The sequence below is a fragment of the Rutidosis leptorrhynchoides genome, chromosome 2, assembly GCF_046630445.1.
Source record: "Rutidosis leptorrhynchoides isolate AG116_Rl617_1_P2 chromosome 2, CSIRO_AGI_Rlap_v1, whole genome shotgun sequence".
NCBI classification, from domain to species: domain Eukaryota; kingdom Viridiplantae; phylum Streptophyta; class Magnoliopsida; order Asterales; family Asteraceae; genus Rutidosis; species Rutidosis leptorrhynchoides.
The window spans coordinates 619,546,627-619,569,337 of record NC_092334.1 but is presented as its reverse complement, the minus strand read 5'-3'; the positions used below and the strand labels follow the sequence as shown (position 1 = coordinate 619,569,337).

The window sequence follows — 22,711 nt, the reverse complement described above, 5'->3', positions numbered from 1 at the left end:
TTCTGGTATCACCTCAAAGGCCCTATCAGACCAGAGCGGATCAATCCAAATTTGTCGCTTTCTACAAAGTGAAGACATCAAGGTGCTGAACGCCCCACCACAACCATAATATCGTCGACCGTAATGGTACTCATCAGTCAAGCAAGTTTTGAGAACCATCTTTGAACCACAAGATCGACAAAATTTCACAGGTAAAGTTTCCACTAGACCATAATGGTAATTATCAGCCATATTGTTGCAGTCATCTAGTATTGTGATTAGTGGGGTAGTTATATAGAAGAATTTTCCCGCACAAAAAGCCATCATCTGTTTTCCCGCCAAAAATTTCCCACCAAATGTTTCCCGCCAAAGATTTGACGTCACATGTGACGAGGATGATGATGATGACGATGATTACGATGATGACGATGATGATGATGACGATGATGATGACGATGATGATGATGACGATGATGATGATGATGATGATGATAATGATTACGGTGATATGTGACGATGATGATAACGGATTAATTTAACGATGACGATGACGATGATGATGACGACGATGATGATGATGACGATGATGATGACGACGATGACAATGATGATAATTAGGTTTTAATATTTAAGTAATTAAAAATTATTTAAGTGATTAAAATTAATTTTTAATTAAATAAAAGTAATTTTTTAATTAATTAAAAGTAAATTTTTAATTAATTAAAAGTAATTAAATGTAATTTTTTAAGTAATTTTATAATTTAAAAGTAACTAAAAATAATATTTAAGTAATTAAAATTATTTAGAAGTAATTTTTAATTAAATACTTAAGTAATTATATAGATTTTATTAATAAATAATTAATAAATTGAAATTAATTAATTATTTAAAAATTTCACGAAAAAATTGGCGATCCACTTTCGTTTCACTCCACTTGACCTTCCCAGACGACTAGTCGTCCGGAAAGGGTTGTCCGGAAAAAAAATTTGGCCAAAAAAGCTGAACCAGGCTTCTGTCGTCATTTACAAAAAAAAAAAAAAAAAAAAAACACTCCCAAACTCTTAAAATACTCCGGCGATTTTGAGGTATTTCGAACCAAATCCAAATCTAATAACACTAACAAAGGTATGTTCTTCATTTATTTTTGTTAAATTCGATTTTTTTTGTTGCTTATTTTAGTTAAATTCGAATTTTTATGAACCAATTTGAGTTATTGCTATTAAATCCGAAATTTGTGTTTATGTTTTGAAGATTGTTGTGTGTTATTATGTTTATGCTCACGAAGAACATGCTTTGAGTTATTGCTATTAATTAAATCCGAATTTTGCTTATGTATGTTGATTATGTTTGTTATATAGGTTGAAAATTAATATTTTTTTAATTAATATAAACTAAAAATTAAGTTATATTTAGTTATGCATGTTGATTATGTTTAGTTATGTATTTTTTTTAATTAGAAAATTAAGTATTCATGTTGATTATGTTTAGTTATATATTTTTTTAATTAGAAAATTAAGTATTTATTTAGTTAGTAAATTGATGGGTTTGATGATGAAAGTTGTATATTTAGTTTGTATAAGTATAAGTGTAAATGTTATTGTTTATGTTTATGTTTATGCTTATTGTTTTATGAACATTGTTAGGTTTAGTGGTTAATTTCGGAATAGTTGTACCTTAGGTTCGAAATTATTTGTATTTATGCAGATGAATTTCTTTGCTCTCATTTTCCTAATGATCGGTGCTGGGGCAGTGGCCAAGATAACGATCCCCAACCTAATACACGGGGTAAACGGGGAAAATCAAAAAAACATAGGTTTACGGAAATTGAGAGATGCTCAAGGACGACTCGAGATTGACTTTGATTTTACGTGGAATACCGTTAATCTGATAGGCCCTAATAGTTCAATGTTTGTTAATTTGATATCTAGTGTTGTTAGGTCCCCGAAGTTCCCGAAACATTACGAGTGTTGGGCGGATGTGCCAAGTTCTTCAAAAGAATTAGTTTGGATTAATATCCGCGTAAGTTTAATTAATTAGTACTTATACATATACATATACATACATACATATATATATATATATATATATATATATATATATATATATATATATACACACACACACACACACATATAGATATATACACGTATATATATATACACACTACTACAGAACGGGCTATTTGGACGTGTGTAAAAGGCCATGTAGACGTGTTGAATGACACGTCTAAATGGCACAGCACTAATTGATATTGCCAATTACACCGGTTCCATGCACCGGTCTAATAAACTTATATAGACGTGTCGAATCTCAACAAATAGACGTGTTCAACAGAGGTTAGATGGTAGGTAGTTAGACGTGTTCCGTTATCTCAATTAGATGTGGTCCGTTATGTCAGTTAGACGTGTTCCATTACTTCAAATAAACATGGTCAAAAGCCATTTGGACGTGTTCCGTTAGTGTAATTAGTCGTGTTGTTAGTAAGAACTAGACGTGTTCTTGATGAATTTGAAAACCCAATTAGTCGTTGTGACGATCGCTCCAAATCCATATGGACGAACACGTCATTCATCGATTTCATTGCGAGGTATTTGACCTCTATATGATACGTTTTGTAAACATTGCATTCTTTTGAAAAGGCACACCATAAATGAATATTTAAATCAAAGGTTTTTGACATCTGATGATTTCTACATATAGACAATCACCGTAAATAATAGTTTACAATAGTATTTCCATTGACAATGCAGTCAAAATAAGATACATGGTGATGATTTGGTGAATGCAACGTTTCCTTGATAAATATGCCATGTAAGACTCCATGCACATAGCTTGTCTAACATATAAGCAAACAGCGGAAGACTTCTAGGAACCTGAGAATAAACATGCTAACAAGTGTCAACACAAAGGTTGGTGAGTTCATAGTTTTAGTGTTTCGCATAATCTGTATATAAAGGTGGATCACAAGATTTCAGTTGTTTAATCCAGAAACGTTTATCAAAATATTCTACGAAATTGAGCACCCTGGTAACTAAACTTAACGTATATATAATTTGTACCCTTTGTATAATCATCTTAATAATACACGCAAACCAACGTGTACGCTTCTCAAATAGCATACGTCCGTTAAAAGGCTAGTGCTCTAGCTCGGACGGGGATATCAAGCCCTATGGATCCATATACTACTACTCGCGCCCACCAGTTCTTATAACTGGTAGTTACTAGTTACCAAAGCTAAGGGATTTTCGGTTCAAACTCAGTGTAGAATTTAGTATGTACTTGTATCCATTGCGTTTAAAATAAAGTGCATGTATTCTCAGCCCAAAAATATATATTGCAAAAGCAATTAAAAAGGGAGCAAATGAAACTCACACATATAAATATTGTATATCGGTTAATAAAGCATTTGCATGTATTCTCAGCCCAAAAATGTAGAGAGTAAAAAGGGATCTTATGAAACTCACCTTAGTCGCATAAAAAGTCGTTCACCAAAATGTGACCGAAACTCGGATTACCAAATAACCGTAGATCTCAACCTAGAGAACATATGTTGGTCAATAATTGTTTATCAAGCTAGGTCAGGTCATAGTGTATCACAATCCTAATGCTCGAGATCGACATACAATAGTTATCAAAAGTTATTTCAAAAAGTCAATCTGACTCCATACAATAGTTGAATGATCATGGCAATCGAATCATTTTAATATTTCACATAGTTTTCCAATTCTTGTAAAATTAAACTATAGTTTTTATAAGGCTTTAAAATATGATAAAACAATCAGTTTTGACAATTGTTCAATAAAACGAGACGTGCCTTATATAAGATTTCAGTTACTCGGTTGGTAATATTTAAAAATCCATTTTATCAATCTCGTAAACAAGTTGTTTATATCTTAATTGCAGATTCAAAAACAATTTCAATTAACGTCAATCATAATTCAGTTGATCATATCTTTTAATCCGTTCATCGAAGCTATTCGATATCTAAATGAAAAGTTATTGATTTTCCGCCAGCTTTCCAAAAACATGTATATCATATACCTTTTACCAGTAATATATGTATTTAATTCGTGATTCATTATAACTATTTAACGACGAAATTTAGCATACAAGCATGTATAAATATATATACTCGAGCACTGGACATGGATACACAATTAATATATAAAAGATAAAATATGAGTGCTTACGTATCAATATTGAGATTCAATATTGTAGGAAAGTACGTAAACGTAACGGAGATGATAAACACTAGGTTTGACTTTACGAGCATAATCCCCAAATCATACCCATAACCTCCATAGCTATAACTCATAATTTCCTTAGCTCTATCCCGCTCGAAAAACCATTTTGAAAGTGACAAGCTCATGACCTCGTCGTAGTATTTTATGTATAATATTACTAAAAATATTAAGATTAATAATAATAATAATAATAATAATCTTAATAATATAATAATAATAATAATAATAATAATAATAATAATAATAATAATAATAATAATAATAATTAATATAAATAATATATCATTCAAAGTGTATCTTAAACTTTCGAGTGTTTTGGTCATTTACTTCTATAAATCATTGTCTCGCTATTTGTTGATATATATATATATATATATATATATATATATATATATATATATATATATATAATAACAAATCGTTTTATGACCAAGTTAATATATATTTTCAACATTCATAAACACGTTTTAAATATACGTCGCAAGTTATTCATACAATTAATATTCCAACTTATCATATATATTCAAATAAATATTTAAACCAATAAGTTTAATGTACGGTATTAAACAATTAAAACTTTATTACGTTTTCAAGTTATAGTATATATATGTATCTATTTACATGTAATGGTTCGCGAATCGTTGAGAACAACCGAAGGGTACTTGAATAGTTCAAAAATTTTGAGATTCGGTTTTACAGACTTTGCTTATCGTGTCGGAAACGTTAAATCATTTAAAGATAAAGTTTAAATTTGGTCAGAAATTTCTGGGTCATCACAGTACCTACCCGTTAAAGAAATTTCGTCCCGAAATTTGAGTGAGGTTGTCATGGCTAACAATAAAAATGTCTTTATGACGAATATGAGTCGATAAATAGAGTTTTATCACCGTTGAATAATATGGATAAAACAATCCAATTACTTGAAGCGTATGAGAGAAGCCGTCGTAATAAAGTGAAATGGAGAATAGAGATTCATCTTAACTTTTGACGTATTAACGATTGATTTCCGGAATTTAAGGAATAGAAAATCTTCATAATCTATATAAGATTTGATTCTTTGGAATTTGTGAAAATTAGGATTTTCTTTAATTAAATGCGTAATCTGCCTCGATTGCTATGTCTGATATTTCGCTATAGATTGACCTCTTCCGTTTCATTTCTTTCACCACTCCTACATCTTCTTTCTTATTTCATACATCCCAATAGATTGTGAAAATGCTTAATCCAGTTCCGATTCTTGATATTTTCTTGGCTATCGTATCCTTCATTCTTCTTTTTCATCTACCACCAGAGGAGGTTATTTTCTTCTACTATTACCTTGGGGTTATAGTGTTTTTCATTCTCCCGTGTCTTTATATTGCTATACGCATTGATATACACGGTTTGTAATTTCATGTTTGTTATCGGGCTTTATATCTCCCCTTATATTTCAATGTCCCTACTTCTGTCTTCTATAATCATTGTCATTCACGGTTAATACTCCCTCTTATTTGCTGCGATTTATACTCCAATTTCTATTTCGGAGCTTTGTCCCTTCGTTTCTTCTTCTTGCGATTAGGCATCTCTTGTAATGGTCCAGAATTCGTAGTTATGGAGTTTTGGATAAACATAGTTAATGTTCTAAGAAAGAAACGGTAATGGCACAATCTGACTTGTCAAATTACCAGAATATCCGGAAAAGACCGAATCATCAAGAAATATATTTTCTTGATATATTTAGAGATTATATAGAATGAAAGAGTTATGTAACATGGTTTATGATGAGGGTGGGATCTGTGAACCTTTATCGAGTTCCATTAGAAACTCAGCATGACTTACTGTAATATAATCACGTTGATCAAGTGTCATTATATTATACTAACTCATGCTTCAATTCCCAACATTACTTTAAAACATCTATTTTTCGAATTTTTTAGATTTTAGAAACTAAAATAGTTTCTTTTATGATGTAACAAAGATAGCGCGAAGAGATGAATGATTTCAGATAAGAATGGTTATAAAAAAAATATCTTCAGAAATATGGAGGATATTTATAATGGAAGATACGATGATATCTTAGAATATTTAAGATAAGATGATGATGAAGAATATTGTCCGCAAAGGTTTTAGAGTAAGGAGCAAGGTATTTGCGAAGGATTTCAGCAGACACTGAATCATTTGTATTCTTTGAAGGTAGATTTCGTTTTTGTGATTTGTCCACAGCCTCCTTCATGGTCTGCTCAATCCGTTTTCCAGTTCCAAACCTTCTCTTTTCTCAGCTTTACCACCATACTATTCTTTATCATCAAACTTTTGACTGTTAAGGTCGTTTACAGTTTTTGCTGCTTCATCAGCATTTTTCCAAAATAAGGAGAACTAGTTTCGTAGTTTGGGGTGTTTTTCAGAAACTTCACATTCGAAGTATGTAAGTCTAGAAGACAGATGTTATCTATATATAACTGTTGTCGAGAAAATGCTACGAGATTCAAAATACTGATTGCTAATTCTCGGTGGTTGGTATGGCATTTATTGTTACAAGATGTGGATGAGTACATGATAGGGTTTCAATGAGTATAAGGATTTTTCGAAAGGTCAAGGATTAATAAAGTTGTTGATAAATTTACTGCTAATGTGGTGGAACATGAAAGGTTCCCCGGTAATAAGAACGTATATGTCAAGGTTATAATAAGGCTAATCTGAAAAGTCAAAGTTGACTAGTTGGAAGTGTGATAAAAATGGATACTTTGAAAAGGGATTGCAAGATTATTTTCGGTAAAAACAACGCTAAAGGATCTTGCAAAGTTTTGAAGTCAAAGTATAGCTTTGAAAGATGTAGAGATCTAAGAATGATGTTACTAGTTCAGAGTTATGACTTGGATTCTGTTCTGTCAGAATATGTAATCAAATTTGGATGAGGATGGTTGCTTTGATTTTAATAAAAGAATATATATTGTTATGAAAGTAGTGAGTATAGTTGATGATTTGTTGAATCAGAATCGAAGAATGTAACATATTAATTGTGAATTTATATATCTCTCGGGTATTACCTACCCGTTAAAATATTCTCACCATTAACAGTTTGTATAAAAGAATTTTCTTAATTACAATCTTCATGAAAATATACCTACATATATATTTTTCTTAGATGTAATCATGGATTTAATGAGTTAACATAATATTAATCTCATCTGGTTTTTGACTAGGACTAGAATATATAATCTCTAAAACTTTTAGAAACTACATATTCTCTGCAAAATATTTCTTCGATGAAGTTATGAATCAATACTTCATCGTTTGTTGTTGTTGGTATTCCTTGGTATCTATGGTGCGTATGACGTTGATGTTCAAGGTACATATTGTGATGTTGAGGCTTGCGGTGCGCATGTTGTTGGTGGTGGTAATGGTACTGTTGGTGTTGTTGTTGGTGGTATTGTTGATGCCGGTGATTCTGCTGGTGCTTATAACCTTTGCACCATATTCTCCAAAGCCACTACCCGAGTGCGAAGCTCGTTGACTTCTTCTACTACACCGGGATGATTGTCGGTTCGGACGAGCGGATGAATAAGATTCAGATTTTGAGATAGTATATTATCGTGACGAGATACTCTGGAAATGAGAGAGAAAATAGTGCCTCGAACAGGTTCACCAGTAAGTGCTTCAGGTTCTTCGCCAAGAGGGAAATGTGGTGAATGGAAGGGATCACCTTCTTCTTGTCTCCAATGACTAAGCAGGCTACGAACTCATCCCCAATTCATCCAGAATAGGTGATGGCTGATTGGTTGATCCATTCCGGTTACACTGTCTTGGGAATTCAGGTGAATATCCATATCGGAATAGCTGTCAAAGTTTAAGGAATTTGAACTAGATACGGGATCCATCTTGTATAATTAGGGAGATGATTTTTGATATGAATTATATTATAGAATTTATTTTGGTATTCTTCAATACATAATTTACATATGTATATATAATACCAAATTCCATAAATCACGGAGAAATTTTCGGAAGATGTCAGGAAAAGTTTACAGTAATAGATACGCTAAGATATGAATTTTTGTCTATACACTATTTATGCAATAAATGCAGGAAAACGTGTCTAGACTTAAGAATGATAAGTATGTAATATCCGACAAGAAATGATAAGCAAAACTTTTAACATGCAGACACGGTCGAAGTCCAGACTTACTAATGCATCCTAACAACTATCAGTTAGACACACTCGTGCAAGACCTGGTTCACTAGGACCAACGCTCTGATACCAACTGTGACGATCGCTCCAAATCCATATGGACGAACACATCATTCATCGATTTCATTGCGAGGTATTTGACCTCTATATGATACGTTTTGTAAACATTGCATTCTTTGGAAAAGGCACACCATAAATGAATATTTAAATCAAAGGTTTTCGACATCTGATGATTTCTACATATAGACAATCACCGTAAATAATAGTTTACAATAGTACTTCCATTGACAATGCAGTCAAAATAAGATACATGGTGATGATTTGGTGAATGCAACGTTTCCTTGATAAATATGCCATGTAAGACTCCATGCACATAGCTTGTCTAACATATAAGCAAACAGCGGAAGACTTCTAGGAACCTGAGAATAAACATGCTAACAAGTGTCAACACAAAGGTTGGTGAGTTCATAGTTTTAGTGTTTCGCATAATCTGTATATAAAGGTGGATCACAAGATTTCAGTTGTTTAATCCAGAAACGTTTATCAAAATATTCTACGAAATTGAGCACCCTGGTAACTAAACTTAACGTATATATAATTTGTACCCTTTGTATAATCATCTTAATAATACACGCAAACCAACGTGTACGCTTCTCAAATAGCATACGTCCGTTAAAAGGCTAGTGCTCTAGCTCGGACGGGGATATCAAGCCCTATGGATCCATATACTACTACTCGCGCCCACCAGTTCTTATAACTGGTAGTTACTAGTTACCAAAGCTAAGGGATTTTCGGTTCAAACTCAGTGTAGAATTTAGTATGTACTTGTATCCATTGCGTTTAAAATAAAGTGCATGTATTCTCAGCCCAAAAATATATATTGCAAAAGCAATTAAAAAGGGAGCAAATGAAACTCACACATATAAATATTGTATATCGGTTAATAAAGCATTTGCATGTATTCTCAGCCCAAAAATGTAGAGAGTAAAAGGGATCTTATGAAACTCACCTTAGCCGCATAAAAAGTCGTTCACCAAAATGTGACCGAAACTCGGATTACCAAATAACCGTAGATCTCAACCTAGAGAACATATGTTGGTTAATAATTGTTTATCAAGCTAGGTCAGGTCATAGTGTATCACAATCCTAATGCTCGAGATCGACATACAATAGTTATCAAAAGTTATTTCAAAAAGTCAATCTGACTCCATACAATAGTTGAATGATCATGTCAATCGAATCATTTTAATATTTCACATAGTTTTCCACTTCTTGTAAAATTAAACTATAGTTTTTATAAGGCTTTAAAATATGATAAAACAATCAGTTTTGACAATTGTTCAATAAAACGAGACGTGCCTTATATAAGATTTCAGTTACTCGGTTGGTAATATTTAAAAATCCTTATCAATCTCGTAAACAAGTTGTTTATATCTTAATTGCAGATTCAAAAGCAATTTCAATTAACGACAATCATAATTCAGTTGATCATATCTTTTAATCCGTTCATCGAAGCTATTCGATATCTAAATGAAAAGTTATTGATTTTTCGCCAGCTTTCCAAAAACATGTATATCATATACCTTTTACCAGTAATATATGTATTTAATTCGTGATTCATTATAACTGTTTAACGACGAAATTTAGCATACAAGCATGTATAAATATATATACTCGAGCACTGGACATGGATACACAATTAATATATAAAAGATAAAATATGAGTGCTTACGTATCAATATTAAGATTCAATATTGTAGGAAAGTACGTAAACGTAACGGAGATGATAAACACTAGGTTTGACTTTACGAGCAGAATCCCCAAATCATACTCATAACCTCCATAGCTATAACTCATAATTTTCTTAGCTCTATCCCGCTCGAAAAACCATTTTGAAAGTGACAAGCTCATGACCTCGTCGTAGTATTTTATGTATAATATTACTAAAAATATTAAGATTAATAATAATAATAATAATAATCTTAATAATATAATAATAATAATAATAATAATAATAATAATAATAATAATAATAATAATAATAATAATAATAATAATAATAATAATTAATATAAATAATAAATAATAATAATATTACACATGGAGTAATATATGTGTAAGAACTCGAGCAGAAACTGGACTTTTATAGGCAACTTTTTGAAATCTGATGCCCATGTGATCGCATGAGTTTTTAGTGTATTTGCCATGCGATCGCATGGCCGCCTGATCCAGCTCAAAATATTTTTGTTTTCTTGTTTGTCGACATATTATTATATAATATATATAATATATATAATTTAAATAATTAATTATATATTATATTAAATTCATGTGCATAGTTGACTTGTAATTTTCGTTCCGATGACCCGTACGTTGTCACTCGACTTATGTCCCGGTTTCGGTTTCTCGAATGCATTTTTGTACGCTTAGAAAACTCGCAATTTACGTTTTGTGACTCGTACCTTTGTCAAAATATAGTCTTAAATTATCAATAAACTATATCATTCAAAGTGTATCTTAAACTTTCGAGTGTTTTGGTCATTTACTTCTATAAATCATTGTCTCGCTATTTGTTGATATATATATATATATATATATATATAATAACAAATCGTTTTATGACCAAGTTAATATATATTTTCAACATTCATAAACACGTTTTAAATATACGTCGCAAGTTATTCATACAATTAATATTCCAACTTATCATATATATTCAAATAAATATTTAAACTAATAAGTTTAATGTACGGTATTAAACAATAAGAACTTTATTACGTTTACAAGTTATAGTATATATATGTATCTATTTAAATGTAATGGTTCGCGTATCGTTGAGGACAACCGAAGGGTACTTGAATAGTTCAAAAATTTTGAGATTCGGTTTTACAGACTTTGCTTATCGTGTCGGAAACGTTAAATCATTTAAAGATAAAGTTTAAATTTGGTCAGAAATTTCTGGGTCATCACAGTCGTGTCCCGTATTAACTTCTACCCGCCATTTTTTCCCAAATATTTTAAATATCAGAATATAATATTAAATTTTTAAATAGCCGCTAATATTAACTACCATTCAAAATTTCAAGCCAAATATAACAGACTATCAATTAGACATGTTAGCAAATAGACGTGTTAGTAATTAGACGAGTTTGCAAGTTACCAATTAGACGTGTTAGCTAGGCAAGTTTCTGTTGGCAATTAAAATGTGCTGCATGTAAAAGTGGTTTAACTGAAAAAATTATTACATGATTATAAATAAATGTATAAACATTCTACAGATAGATAAATTAAAATTTTTACACCACACTCAACTATACAATTGACATAATGTATTTGATTTGTACCTATATCTAACAAAATGTAATACAAAATACATCTATCGTTAATATACTTTAAACATAGAAAAAACGAAGGTCTTTGCACCAAATATATATCACGCCCAACTAGCATTCTGCCCATTTTGTAAGCATCCAAGTTTGTCATTCTGCTATAAACCTACATAAACATCCAAATATGACATCAATTAATGCAAACTTGATATGCAAAATGATTCTTGATCAGTGCAAATAGTAATACAAACAGGACTCCACAAATGCCATCTTTCAAAAATATTGTCTAGATCGATGGTAGAAAGGCAACGTTCATCCCACGAAAGCTGTAGATTTCAAATAGATTCCCAATATATACTTTATTATATATTCTATATTAAGATATATAATAAAGTATAAGTTTTATTTAAAAATATACAAACAGAAATAATTTAGTAATTTTTCACAATACCAACAACTTACTTCGTCAATACGAAATTCTCTCTTTATACCATCACTTGCGATCGAATACATCCAACTGAGGACATAGTAACTGCACTCCCAACTGCCTGGTTGTTGATTGCACCGCATGACAAGTGCAAACGCGTTTAACATGTAAAACGTATACAATAACATTAACATAAACATATGAACCTCAACATTAACATAAGACTATGAGATGTTTGTACAAACCTTGACTACTTTTCATTTCAAAGGACCCCTAGCCCTATTGAAAATTAGATAAAAATACAAATAATTAACAGTTAATGCAGAATACTGTTATTTAAAATAATATTTAAATAAACAATTAATTAAAATAAACAAAGCAGTCTTACTGATTTATACAATCTGCGAGTAGATAACTGTTTATCGTCTTCTGTTGTTTCCTATTCAGTGAATCAAGTATAATTCCTTTGTTCTCTTTTCGCGATACAAAAAACAACACCCAGTGGCCTCTAGAAAAACAAAAACAATGTTCATTTAGAAGATAAAATATATATAAGCATTGTTATATATATTAGTAATGATATAATTTGAAGATTTACATAGTTCTGAACATATGGTGCGAAGAAATAATCATAAGTGGATTTGAAGGCAGTCTTCAAGTAGTCTATCACATCATTTTTGCCAGATTCAATCAAATTGCCTTGGATCGAATAAGGGTTAATTAACCCATATGGTTTGGTAAAGGCTATTTTCATAAAGTTGTGTAGACCCCTGACAAATATGAAGTAAAAGGCCATATGATGTTACCGTTCAACTTAAACTATAGTCAAACATGTGCAAAAGTAAAATATGATACATATGAAAACATGTTACTGTCAATGTAACCTATATTAATATGAAAATATGTGCAAAAGATAACATAAATGTACTTACATCATGAAGGAAAATATAATGATGCAATCCAACCAACTCTTTTTCCAAAATGTCATGATGTCATCAACATCAATCGTAGTTACCAAATTACTTGTTACGCCTGCAAACATACCCAAGGGGTATTAAGTGTACATCCGGATGTAGGATCTTCTCTAGTCATCCATCTAGTACACACTTCTTGTAAAATTGGTCTGTCGGGTATGGCATTCTCCAATATGATCAGCTGGGTAAGCACATTTTTTTTTTCTTCTTTTTGTAAATCTGTTATTGGTTGGTTAGTTGCAACAACCTGAACAGCACATCATCAAAAAAAAATTTATATATTAATATAATTTTGTAAGTTGAATTATATATGGTAAGTAATAATTTGAACATATACCTGCTTACTAATAGGAGCAGCACTTATATCCATCTGCTTATTACTTGGAGCAACATTTTTATCATTTTTTTTTGTAATTCACCGGTGTTTGATTTTGTTTCACCCTCCTGTTAACAAATATAATATTTACATTAAAAAATAGTTACTAATCACACTAGTTTTGTAGTTACTGTTGTATGTTAGTGATTTATCATTTTAGGAAATTCTAAAAATAAGCAATTATGTAGGTACCTTTTTATTTAACAGGCGCATTCTCAAGACAGGCCATGGTATGAAAGCCCCTACAGATTCCTTCAATGTATTAATCTCAAAATCTTTATCTGGTATTGGAAGCAACACAGATTCATAGCGAGGCAAGATATGTTTTACCGACACCTTCATGTATCCTGGTAACATACGTTGTCCATGTATTAGGGTATGGTCGGTTCCATACAAAATCCCCCTAGCACACGGTACATGTTCTGTACTTTTGAGATTCAACAACATGATTTCTGTATGCGTCTATAGTGAACATGAATAAGGAAAAATTACATTTACAGTTAAAAGTATAAAGTTATGTATCACATAGAAGAATAATGAGTAAATTTTTTTTACAATAATTGAGAGTAAAAACAATAACCTTTATTTGTTGCAATTCAATCACTGCTTGTGGTGTCAACCCTGTTATTTTCCCATTACTTTCTTGCACAGTACAATCGAAGGGAGCCAGTTTCATAACAGGCCATTGAACATGTGATCCTACGACATCCTTTAAGATCTCCTTCTTTGAATCTTTTGAAACGCCTTTTAGCGGTATTAGAATTCTCATGGACATGTAACCCTTAATAATTTTTGTTATTTTAACCTTCATGTAAAAAGGTAACACTTTTTCCTCATCTACTTATGTATCTTCGTTGGTTAGGTATATCGTACCCTTAGCACATACAATATGGTCAATACGATCCGGGTCAAATAAGAAGACTACAACCGGCTCCTAAAAACATTAGCAAAACAAGAAATGTATTTATTAGTTTATAATCCAATTTTAAGTGAATGAAAAACTGCCAATTACCTGTGTGGTTTGCAAATTTAACAGCGATTTGTATTTCGCCCGATCCCTCGATTCACGAGACCCTTGATTTTGCATGGCTAGTCCCTCCACGTTATGTTGTTTCGTTACCCTTTTTTGTTCAACCTCTCTTCGTTGTTCAACCTGTCTCCATAGTTCCTCCTCTCTACGCCTTTCCTCCTCCCTACTCTTTTGTACCTCTATCCGCCTGTCCTCCTCTCTACGCCTTTCCTCCGCCCTCATTTTTTCCTCCTCTATCCGCCTTTCATCCTCTCTACGCATTTCCTCAACTATCATTTGTTCTTCCAGATCTTGATTGTTATCAACTACCTCATCATGCCCCATCACTTGTTTGTCTACTACTTGTGCGTCCATTAGTGGCATCTGTATCTCTAAGTCAGCATATGATCCGGAATTTTCTTTTGTTTTACGCTCTTCTATACGCTCGTCTACTATTGCCCTTATATTTTCCACTGTAAATACTTGTTCTACCTTTTGTCTTTTTCATTGTAGGCCCGTGCTATAGCCTAACATGCTACTAATACCCCTAGTTCTACCTCCATGTTCTTTCCCTACATGTTCGAACAACGCATCCCCACCCTCTTTATCCGTCCTAACCTGAAACAAATCAACAAAAAAGTTTATGTTATACAAGTAATAAGAATACTTAATTATAAGAATATAAATTAATACAAATTAAATTCTAATACAATTTTATCTATAAGCGACAAATTTGTCTCGGGAGATTTCGTCTTCACTTCTTTATCTGGCCTCATCCTACCCAAAACATAATTCCTCGCAGCGGGATTACTGATATCATGGTATATCGTACGCTTGTTAGGATCATTTTTTTTCCAGCTCCCACTTTTTTTCAATGCCACGATATCCTGATCGACCAACACGGGCATAATTATCTTTATTTTGTGTCAACACGTTTTTCCTCCCTCGTTACATATGATTACAGAACACATCAGTTAAAATAGCACAATCTAAATACAAAACCATTAGACGTTCAATGAATAAAACTAACCCTTTTTGTTGGTGTGTTTTCTCGTTCACAAAACGTTCTCCATTTATCCGGGGTAATGAAAAAGTAATCTTCAACTTCTTCATAAGGAAGCAGTTTATCATCCATATACTTGCGTAACTTGTGCCTAAATCTCTTAAACGCCCCGTTGCAATGATGAAGTGTTTTTATCTTTGCAAAATCATCTCAGATGAAATGTGTTTCCTGTTGAATTAAACTTAGTTGATGCAGAAATAAATAACGATTACATACGCTAAAATCACTAATTGGTTACCTTGATTTCCAACCATAATGCATCTTTCTCCTCTGGAGGTATTAGTTGCCAATCATCTACAAGATAATCAATCCTTCGCCTAGTTATAACACCTATATTAGTGGAAAAAATCTTTTGATTTTCTCCAATGGCTTCCCCGAAATTGTTAAACTCTATCTCAATCAGAACCACTGGTGTTTTTAGTTTGTTAACACCACTCTTTGTCTTGTTATTCCTTTGTGGTTGTTGGGCAACAACACCCATATCAATTGCAGTGTTATTGTTTTGATTTTGTACACCATACACATTAGTAAATACAAATGTAACATTACTAACATTTTCAATTAATTGTACAGACACAATTTTCATAATTCATAATTCTGTACAAAATCATAACTCTGTACAGACACAATATTCATAAATCATAATTTCATACAGACACGGTATTCATAATTCATAATTCATAACATAATCACAATATTCATAATTCATAATTCATAATTCACAATATTCATAATTTATAATTCATAATTCTGTACAAAACCATTTGATTCATAATTCTGTACACAATATTCATAATTCATAATTCATATTCATAATTCATAATTCATAATTAACTGTACATAACATTACTAACATTTTCAATTAACTGTACAAAACCATTTACACTTATAACTGTACAGACACAATATTCATAAATTATAATTCATAATTCTGTATATGTATAAATACATATATCCTAATTAGCTATGTATACATATACTATAAGCAATTAATACACGTACCATGATAAATGATTGAAGCAGATATTGTCGATTTTATGCAGTTGGTTCGAATTGAAGCAGGAAATAGGTTAATGAAGAATTCCAATTGTTTAATTAAGAATTCAAATATGTTTGAAGCATCCAAGTATTGTAGTAAATGATTTAGGGGTTTTCGATCGAAGCTTGGGGTATTAGGGTTGAAGTCGTGTTGTTCGATGGCGGTTACGAGAAGAAAGTTGATCTGAGCTGGTTTTTGTGTAATCGTGTATTAGATTTGGATTATTTGAATAGATTTTAATAATTTGGCGGTCGATGATGAATTATTTAGCGGGCAACAATTACCAATCTTAATTTCAATGTTAATTGGTTTAATTACATGATTAAGAAAATAATACTAATATTATTAAAAATAATAATAATAATAATAATAGATTTCAGTAAAATAATAATAAAAGCTTACTCTATAAAAATAATATTAATAAGTATTAAATATTAACACAATAAATCTTGTGTGTATAAAAAATTTAAAAAATCTAAATTCAATAAATAAAAAATACCTACAACTTCATAATAAGAATATCAATAATAAATTTTTATGTATCTTGGACCTCGTCTCCCTCACGGTGGTCTTCTCTGAAATAAATTGTATCATTTTTATTAACTTCATTCATAGGTGCAACACCGACCGAAAAGGGAGGTAACTCGTCAAATTGGTCGTATTCTTCCTCATCGACAACATCTTCAACACCAACAATCCGTTGTTTTCCAAATTGTACCACGTGCCACCTGCTTTCCTTCGGGTCTTCAACATAAAATACTTGGGTAACTAGTGTTGCTAAAACGAATGGTTCTGTCGGATAACCATTAGTGGATAGATTTACTGTCGTAAAACCATCTTCATCAATTTTAACTCCTTTTTGATTATCAGCCCACTTACACCTAAACAAGGGTACACAGACCGAACCGCCGTATTCTAATTCCCATATTTCTTCAATGACACCGTAATATGAGTTTTTAGCAATCCTTAATCTTTCTTCACGATTGACAATGGTTACTTCAGTCTGAGAGGCTATGACCGTCACTCCGCTATTTTGTGTCCTACCTTATCATTTTATGTTTTGGTGTGAAATGTATACCCATTAATCTCATAGCCTTGATATCTTATCACTTGTCTGGGACCGAATGCTAAAACCTGTACTGTTTTATCAACATCTGGAAGTGTGCTCCTAACTTTATCTTTTAACCATTCTGAAAATTTGTTTTTGTGTTCTTTAGCCAACCATTTTGCATTCCATTGACGGTTCTCTCGTTTCAAGCACGATTCGTGCTCCTGTATGTACGGATCAATAGCTGTAGTGTGTTGTAACATAGTAAAATGTGCGTCATGTATATCGCCAACATTTTTTGGATACCCCAAATCGCGCCCAATTGTCCCTTGGCCAGATAGTCTACCTTCATGTCGACTTAATGGAATCCTGACACTTCTGATCCCATCCATATAGTCTGTGCAGAAGTCGATGACCTCTTCGGAAGCATATCCTTCGACGATACTACCTTCTGGTCGATTGTGATTCCTTACATACCCTTTTAAGATACTCATATATCTTTTGAATGGATACATGTAGCGTAAGAAAACTGGACCGGATTCCTTGATTTCTTCGACAATGTGAGAAACCAAGTGAACCATGACATCAAAGAAAGAAGGTGGAAAATACATCTCAAGTTCACAAAGAGTGAGTATAATATCTCTTTGATATTCATTCAAAACCTCGGGATCAATCACCTTCGAATGAAACATGTTGAAAAATAAGCATAGTTTTGTTATTGTGTGTCGTATGCGGTCAGGTAAAATTCCACGAATTGCAATAAGAATCATCCGAGTCATTAGTACATGACAGTCATGTGACTTCATACTGGATATTCAAATCTTTCATCGGAACCAATTTCCTAATGTTAGACGAATAACCTGATGGAACCTTAACACCATATAAACATTTGAAAAATTTAGTTTTCTCGTCCTTCGACGTGGTGTAACAAGCTGGGGGAAGAAACTTGGTGATTCTTCCTGGTATTGATTTAGGTGTTAACTCAGGTCTGATATTTATTAGTTCCATGTCCTTTCGAACCTTAATTCAGTCTTTTGTTTTTCCAGAAATGTTCAACAATAACCCCACCAAACTTTCACAAACATTTTTCTCAATATGCATAACATCTAGACAATGTCGGACGCGCAAATGCTTCTAATACGGTAATTCCCAAAATGTGGATTTTTTTTCCACATCCCTTTCGGCGGACCATTACCGGTTTTTCCCAACACAACTTTTAGATTCCTAACCATTTTGAAAATAGTTTTTCCATTCGATCGTGGCGGTAGAACGCTTTTCTCTACAGTACCATCAAATAAGTCATTTTTGAAGCGATAAGGGTGATTCACAGCAAGCTCTCTTCTATGTCCCATAAATGCTGGTTTCCTACAATTTTTCAACCATATCGAGTAGGTATTTTTCTCACAAACAGGACATGCCTTTTTCCCTTTCGTAGTATATCCAGAAAAATTACCATACGCTTGAAAATCGTTAATGGTGCAAAAAAGAATTGCCCGTAGTTGGAAGTACTCTTTCTTGTATGAATCATAAACTTGTACACCGGTATCCCATAGTAACTTTAAGTCATCAATCAACGGTGCTAAATAAACATCAATGTTGTTTCTAGATTGTTTTGGGCCTTGAATTAAAAGGGATATCATTATGTGTTTTTGTTTCATACATAGCCAAGACGGAAGGTTGTAAATGCATAACAAAACAGGCCACGTGCTATGACCGCTACCTAAATCTCCGAAAGGATTCATTCCATCTGAATTAAGTCCAAACGTAATATTTCGTATCTCATTCCGAAAGTCTTCAAATTCGTTATCAATAGTTCTCCGTTGAACTGAATCGGCCACATGTCGTATTTTTCCATCCTTTTTACGCTCTACCGCATGCTAACGTAATAATTTTGCATTTTTGGTATTTGCAAATAACCTCTTCAATCTTGGTATGATAGGGAAATACCACAATACTTTTGCAGGAGGTCCATTTTCGTCAGTGTCTTCGTCAGTTGGTTTTCCACATTTATACCTAGATGTACCACATACCTTACATTCATGAAGGTTTTCATTTTCATTCCTGTATAGCATACAATCATTTGGACATGCATGTATTCTTTGTATTTCCAATCCCATCGGGCACATCAATTTCTTGCCATAGTATGTTGAAACCGGCAACTCATTATCTTCGGGGAGCATTTTATGCAACAACTCTAACAAGCTAGTGAAACTTGTGTCGCTCCAACCATTGCTTGCTTTTATATTTAACAGTTTTATCACGGCAGAAAGTTTTGAAAATTTCGTACAACCGTTGTATAACGGTTTTTGAGAGTCAACTTTAAGTTGTTCAAATTTCTCATGATACTTTTCGTCAACATTATCCTCAATATCCTCAAACATGGCCTCAAAATTATCGTTATCACTAATGTATGAATCTTCTTCATTTAATTGATTGGAATCTAAAGAGCCTGGGTTATGATCGGTTAATGATTCACCGTGATAAGACCAACACGTGTACCCTCTCATAAATCCGTTTATTATAAGATGATTTTTGATATAGGTAGAATCCTTGAAGGACTTCCCATTCATATATTTTTTACAAGGACAAGTGATTACAGTGCTTCCTTTATTTAATTGATCAGTCTCCGCAATGGTTATAAATTCTTCAAGCCGTTTCAGATAGTCGGGACTAGTCCGTCCTATGTCGTACATCCATTTAGTCCGATCAATCCGATCCATCTGTATAAAAATCAGAAAATTAAAGGATTAATACAAACTAATCAACAACTATGATGTATTTAATTATTATTATAATTTATAAGTATAAGTATATATATATATATATATATATATATATATATATATATATATATATATATATATATATATAATAACATAAGTAAATATAATATCATAATTTATAAGTATTTAATTATTATCATCTGTATTTAATTAATAACATAATTCATCTGTATCAGCATCGACATTACTCGTCGACATTCTGTACGTGAACCCCAATTCCCAACTTCCAAATCCCAATTACTCGTCGATCACCATCGACATTCTATGAACCCTAATAGATATAACAAGACCCCGTAACCAGATCATTTGTTTATCTAATTGATCGTCAACTAACAATTCCCCTTTCAAAACCTGAATCAAACCCTATTCAATTCCCCTTTCATCAAAGAAACATAATTTTAATTCGTTTTCATAATAGCATAATCATTTCCTGTTACAAATCAATTACAACTACTGTTCGACTAATTCTATTCAATTCCTACTCGTTTTTAATTTCTGTTTATGCAAGTATTAAAGATGATGAAAAAAGGAATTTCGAAGAAAGCAGCAGCAAGGTTTCCTAAACAAATACCCTCTCCGCCCCAAACAGATAGTGCTACTGTTCAGGTTTGTTCATATAGTGATTTATTATTCTTTTAATTAGTTCATATAGTAGAAAATCAAACACCCTCAATTCTAGTTTAATTTTGGTTTGATTATGTGCTATGTCAGTAAACTTGTTATTGCATGTTGTGTATGTGTGCTGTGATTAATGTATTATTCATAAAACCTAAATAATACCATAACACTTGGCTGCAATATTCATAACACATAAAAATTATGAAAAAAGTTTCATGATTGTTGTAAAGTAACAAGAATGTGTATCCGATCTTAAGGGGTATATGAATTTGTATAATGTATTTAGATCTTAAGGTATATATGAAACTGTTTAGATGTGTTCGTAAAATATCAAAAACAGAGTTAAATATTGTGGTATAAAATAGTTTCATATTCTTGACTATTGTATTTTGTGTACAGGACACACTAACAGAACAGAAAAAAAAAGTCTTCACGAACTCTAAGAGAATGATGTGGTTCCAATAAAGGTTGAGTTTGATGAATTTGGGCAAGCCATAGGAAAAAACCAAGCGGTGTTTGCTACTAATATCGGTGTTTTAACAAGGCTTCATTGTAATTTTGATGCAAAAAATTGGAAGCATGTATCCAATGAAGATAAAGAAGCATTATGGTTGAAAATCAAGGTATACAAGTTAAAGAATTATGTTTTACTATGTTTAATTTACTTATATATCAACATTTACCACTAACGTACATTTAACTTTTACAGCAACATCATTTTATCAAAGATGATAATGCAAAGAAAACAACACTTCAAAAATGCAACACAGCATTTACGAGATTTAGGCGCAAATTACGAACGTTTATGGATGATGGCAAACTGCCATATGTTGAAGTAAAAGAGTACAACTTCATAAGTCCAGGAAAATGGACAAAGTTTTGTGAAATTGAAAGAACACCCGAAAAAATGGTTAGTTTTATTCACTTGATTTCTTTATAAACTAATATGGACTAACATTGTGATATTGTAAATAATGTTAACATTAATCCCATGTACATTGTATAGGCACTAAGATTTCAAGGAAGGATAAACGCCATACAAAAACAGTGAGAAAGGTATTCCCGTGTAGGTCGTTCGGGATATCGTGGGAAAATAGCCCAATGGGAGATGGAAAAGAACGATCCTGTTACGCATACTCCTTTCCACGATATCGTTGATCCTGCTACAAGGAATTACGTGCTGGGTAGGTTAAAGCGAGATGAATATGGGAAAAGGATCAAATGTACCGAATCAGCTGTGTCACTAATTCAGAACATCGTAATATAATTTATTTTTAATCTGTATTTATATATATGCTTAAAATTACAAAAGTGTTCTGTATCTTATTAAATTGATTGTTTTGTTCCAGGTTAAGACGGATAAAGAGGGGGGGATGCATTGTTACTCCATCTAGGGAAAGAACATGGTGGTAGAACAAGGGGTGTCAGTAGCACAATAGGGTACAACAAAAGAAAAAAGAAAGAAAAAGGAGATAAAAGACGGGCGAAGAAGCAGAAAGTAGAGGAAGAAGCCACACAAAAGCCTGATGATAATCATGCTAACCTTGATCATGATTCTGATGTGTCTAATGATGCAGATGACAACGAGCATGATAATGATGATGATGACAAATATGATGATGATAACAATGATGGTAATGATGATGATGATGTT

General features: G+C 32.2%; 1 protein-coding gene across 1 annotated transcript; it reads right to left on the bottom strand.

Annotated features, from left to right (window-relative positions):
- Positions 1–18,762: 18,762 nt before the first annotated feature.
- Positions 18,763–20,376, bottom strand: LOC139890041 (uncharacterized). Its single transcript, XM_071872948.1, has 2 exons — positions 19,612–20,376; positions 18,763–19,533 (listed from the first exon to the last, which is right to left on the bottom strand). The coding sequence occupies exons 1-2, from the start codon at positions 20,374–20,376 to the stop codon at positions 18,763–18,765; spliced, it is 1,536 nt and encodes a 511-aa protein (XP_071729049.1).
- Positions 20,377–22,711: the final 2,335 nt, after the last annotated feature.

What these genes read in the sequence shown, in the direction of transcription:
- LOC139890041 (XM_071872948.1), bottom strand. Translation starts at nt 20,376, where the DNA reads ATGGATCGGATTGATCGGACTAAATGGATGTACGACATAGGACGGACT. An exon ending in AAAATGGACCTCCTGCAAAA is followed by an intron (nt 19,534 to 19,611) that starts GTATTGTGGTAT and finishes TTATTACGTTAG; the next exon opens with CATGCGGTAGAGCGTAAAAA.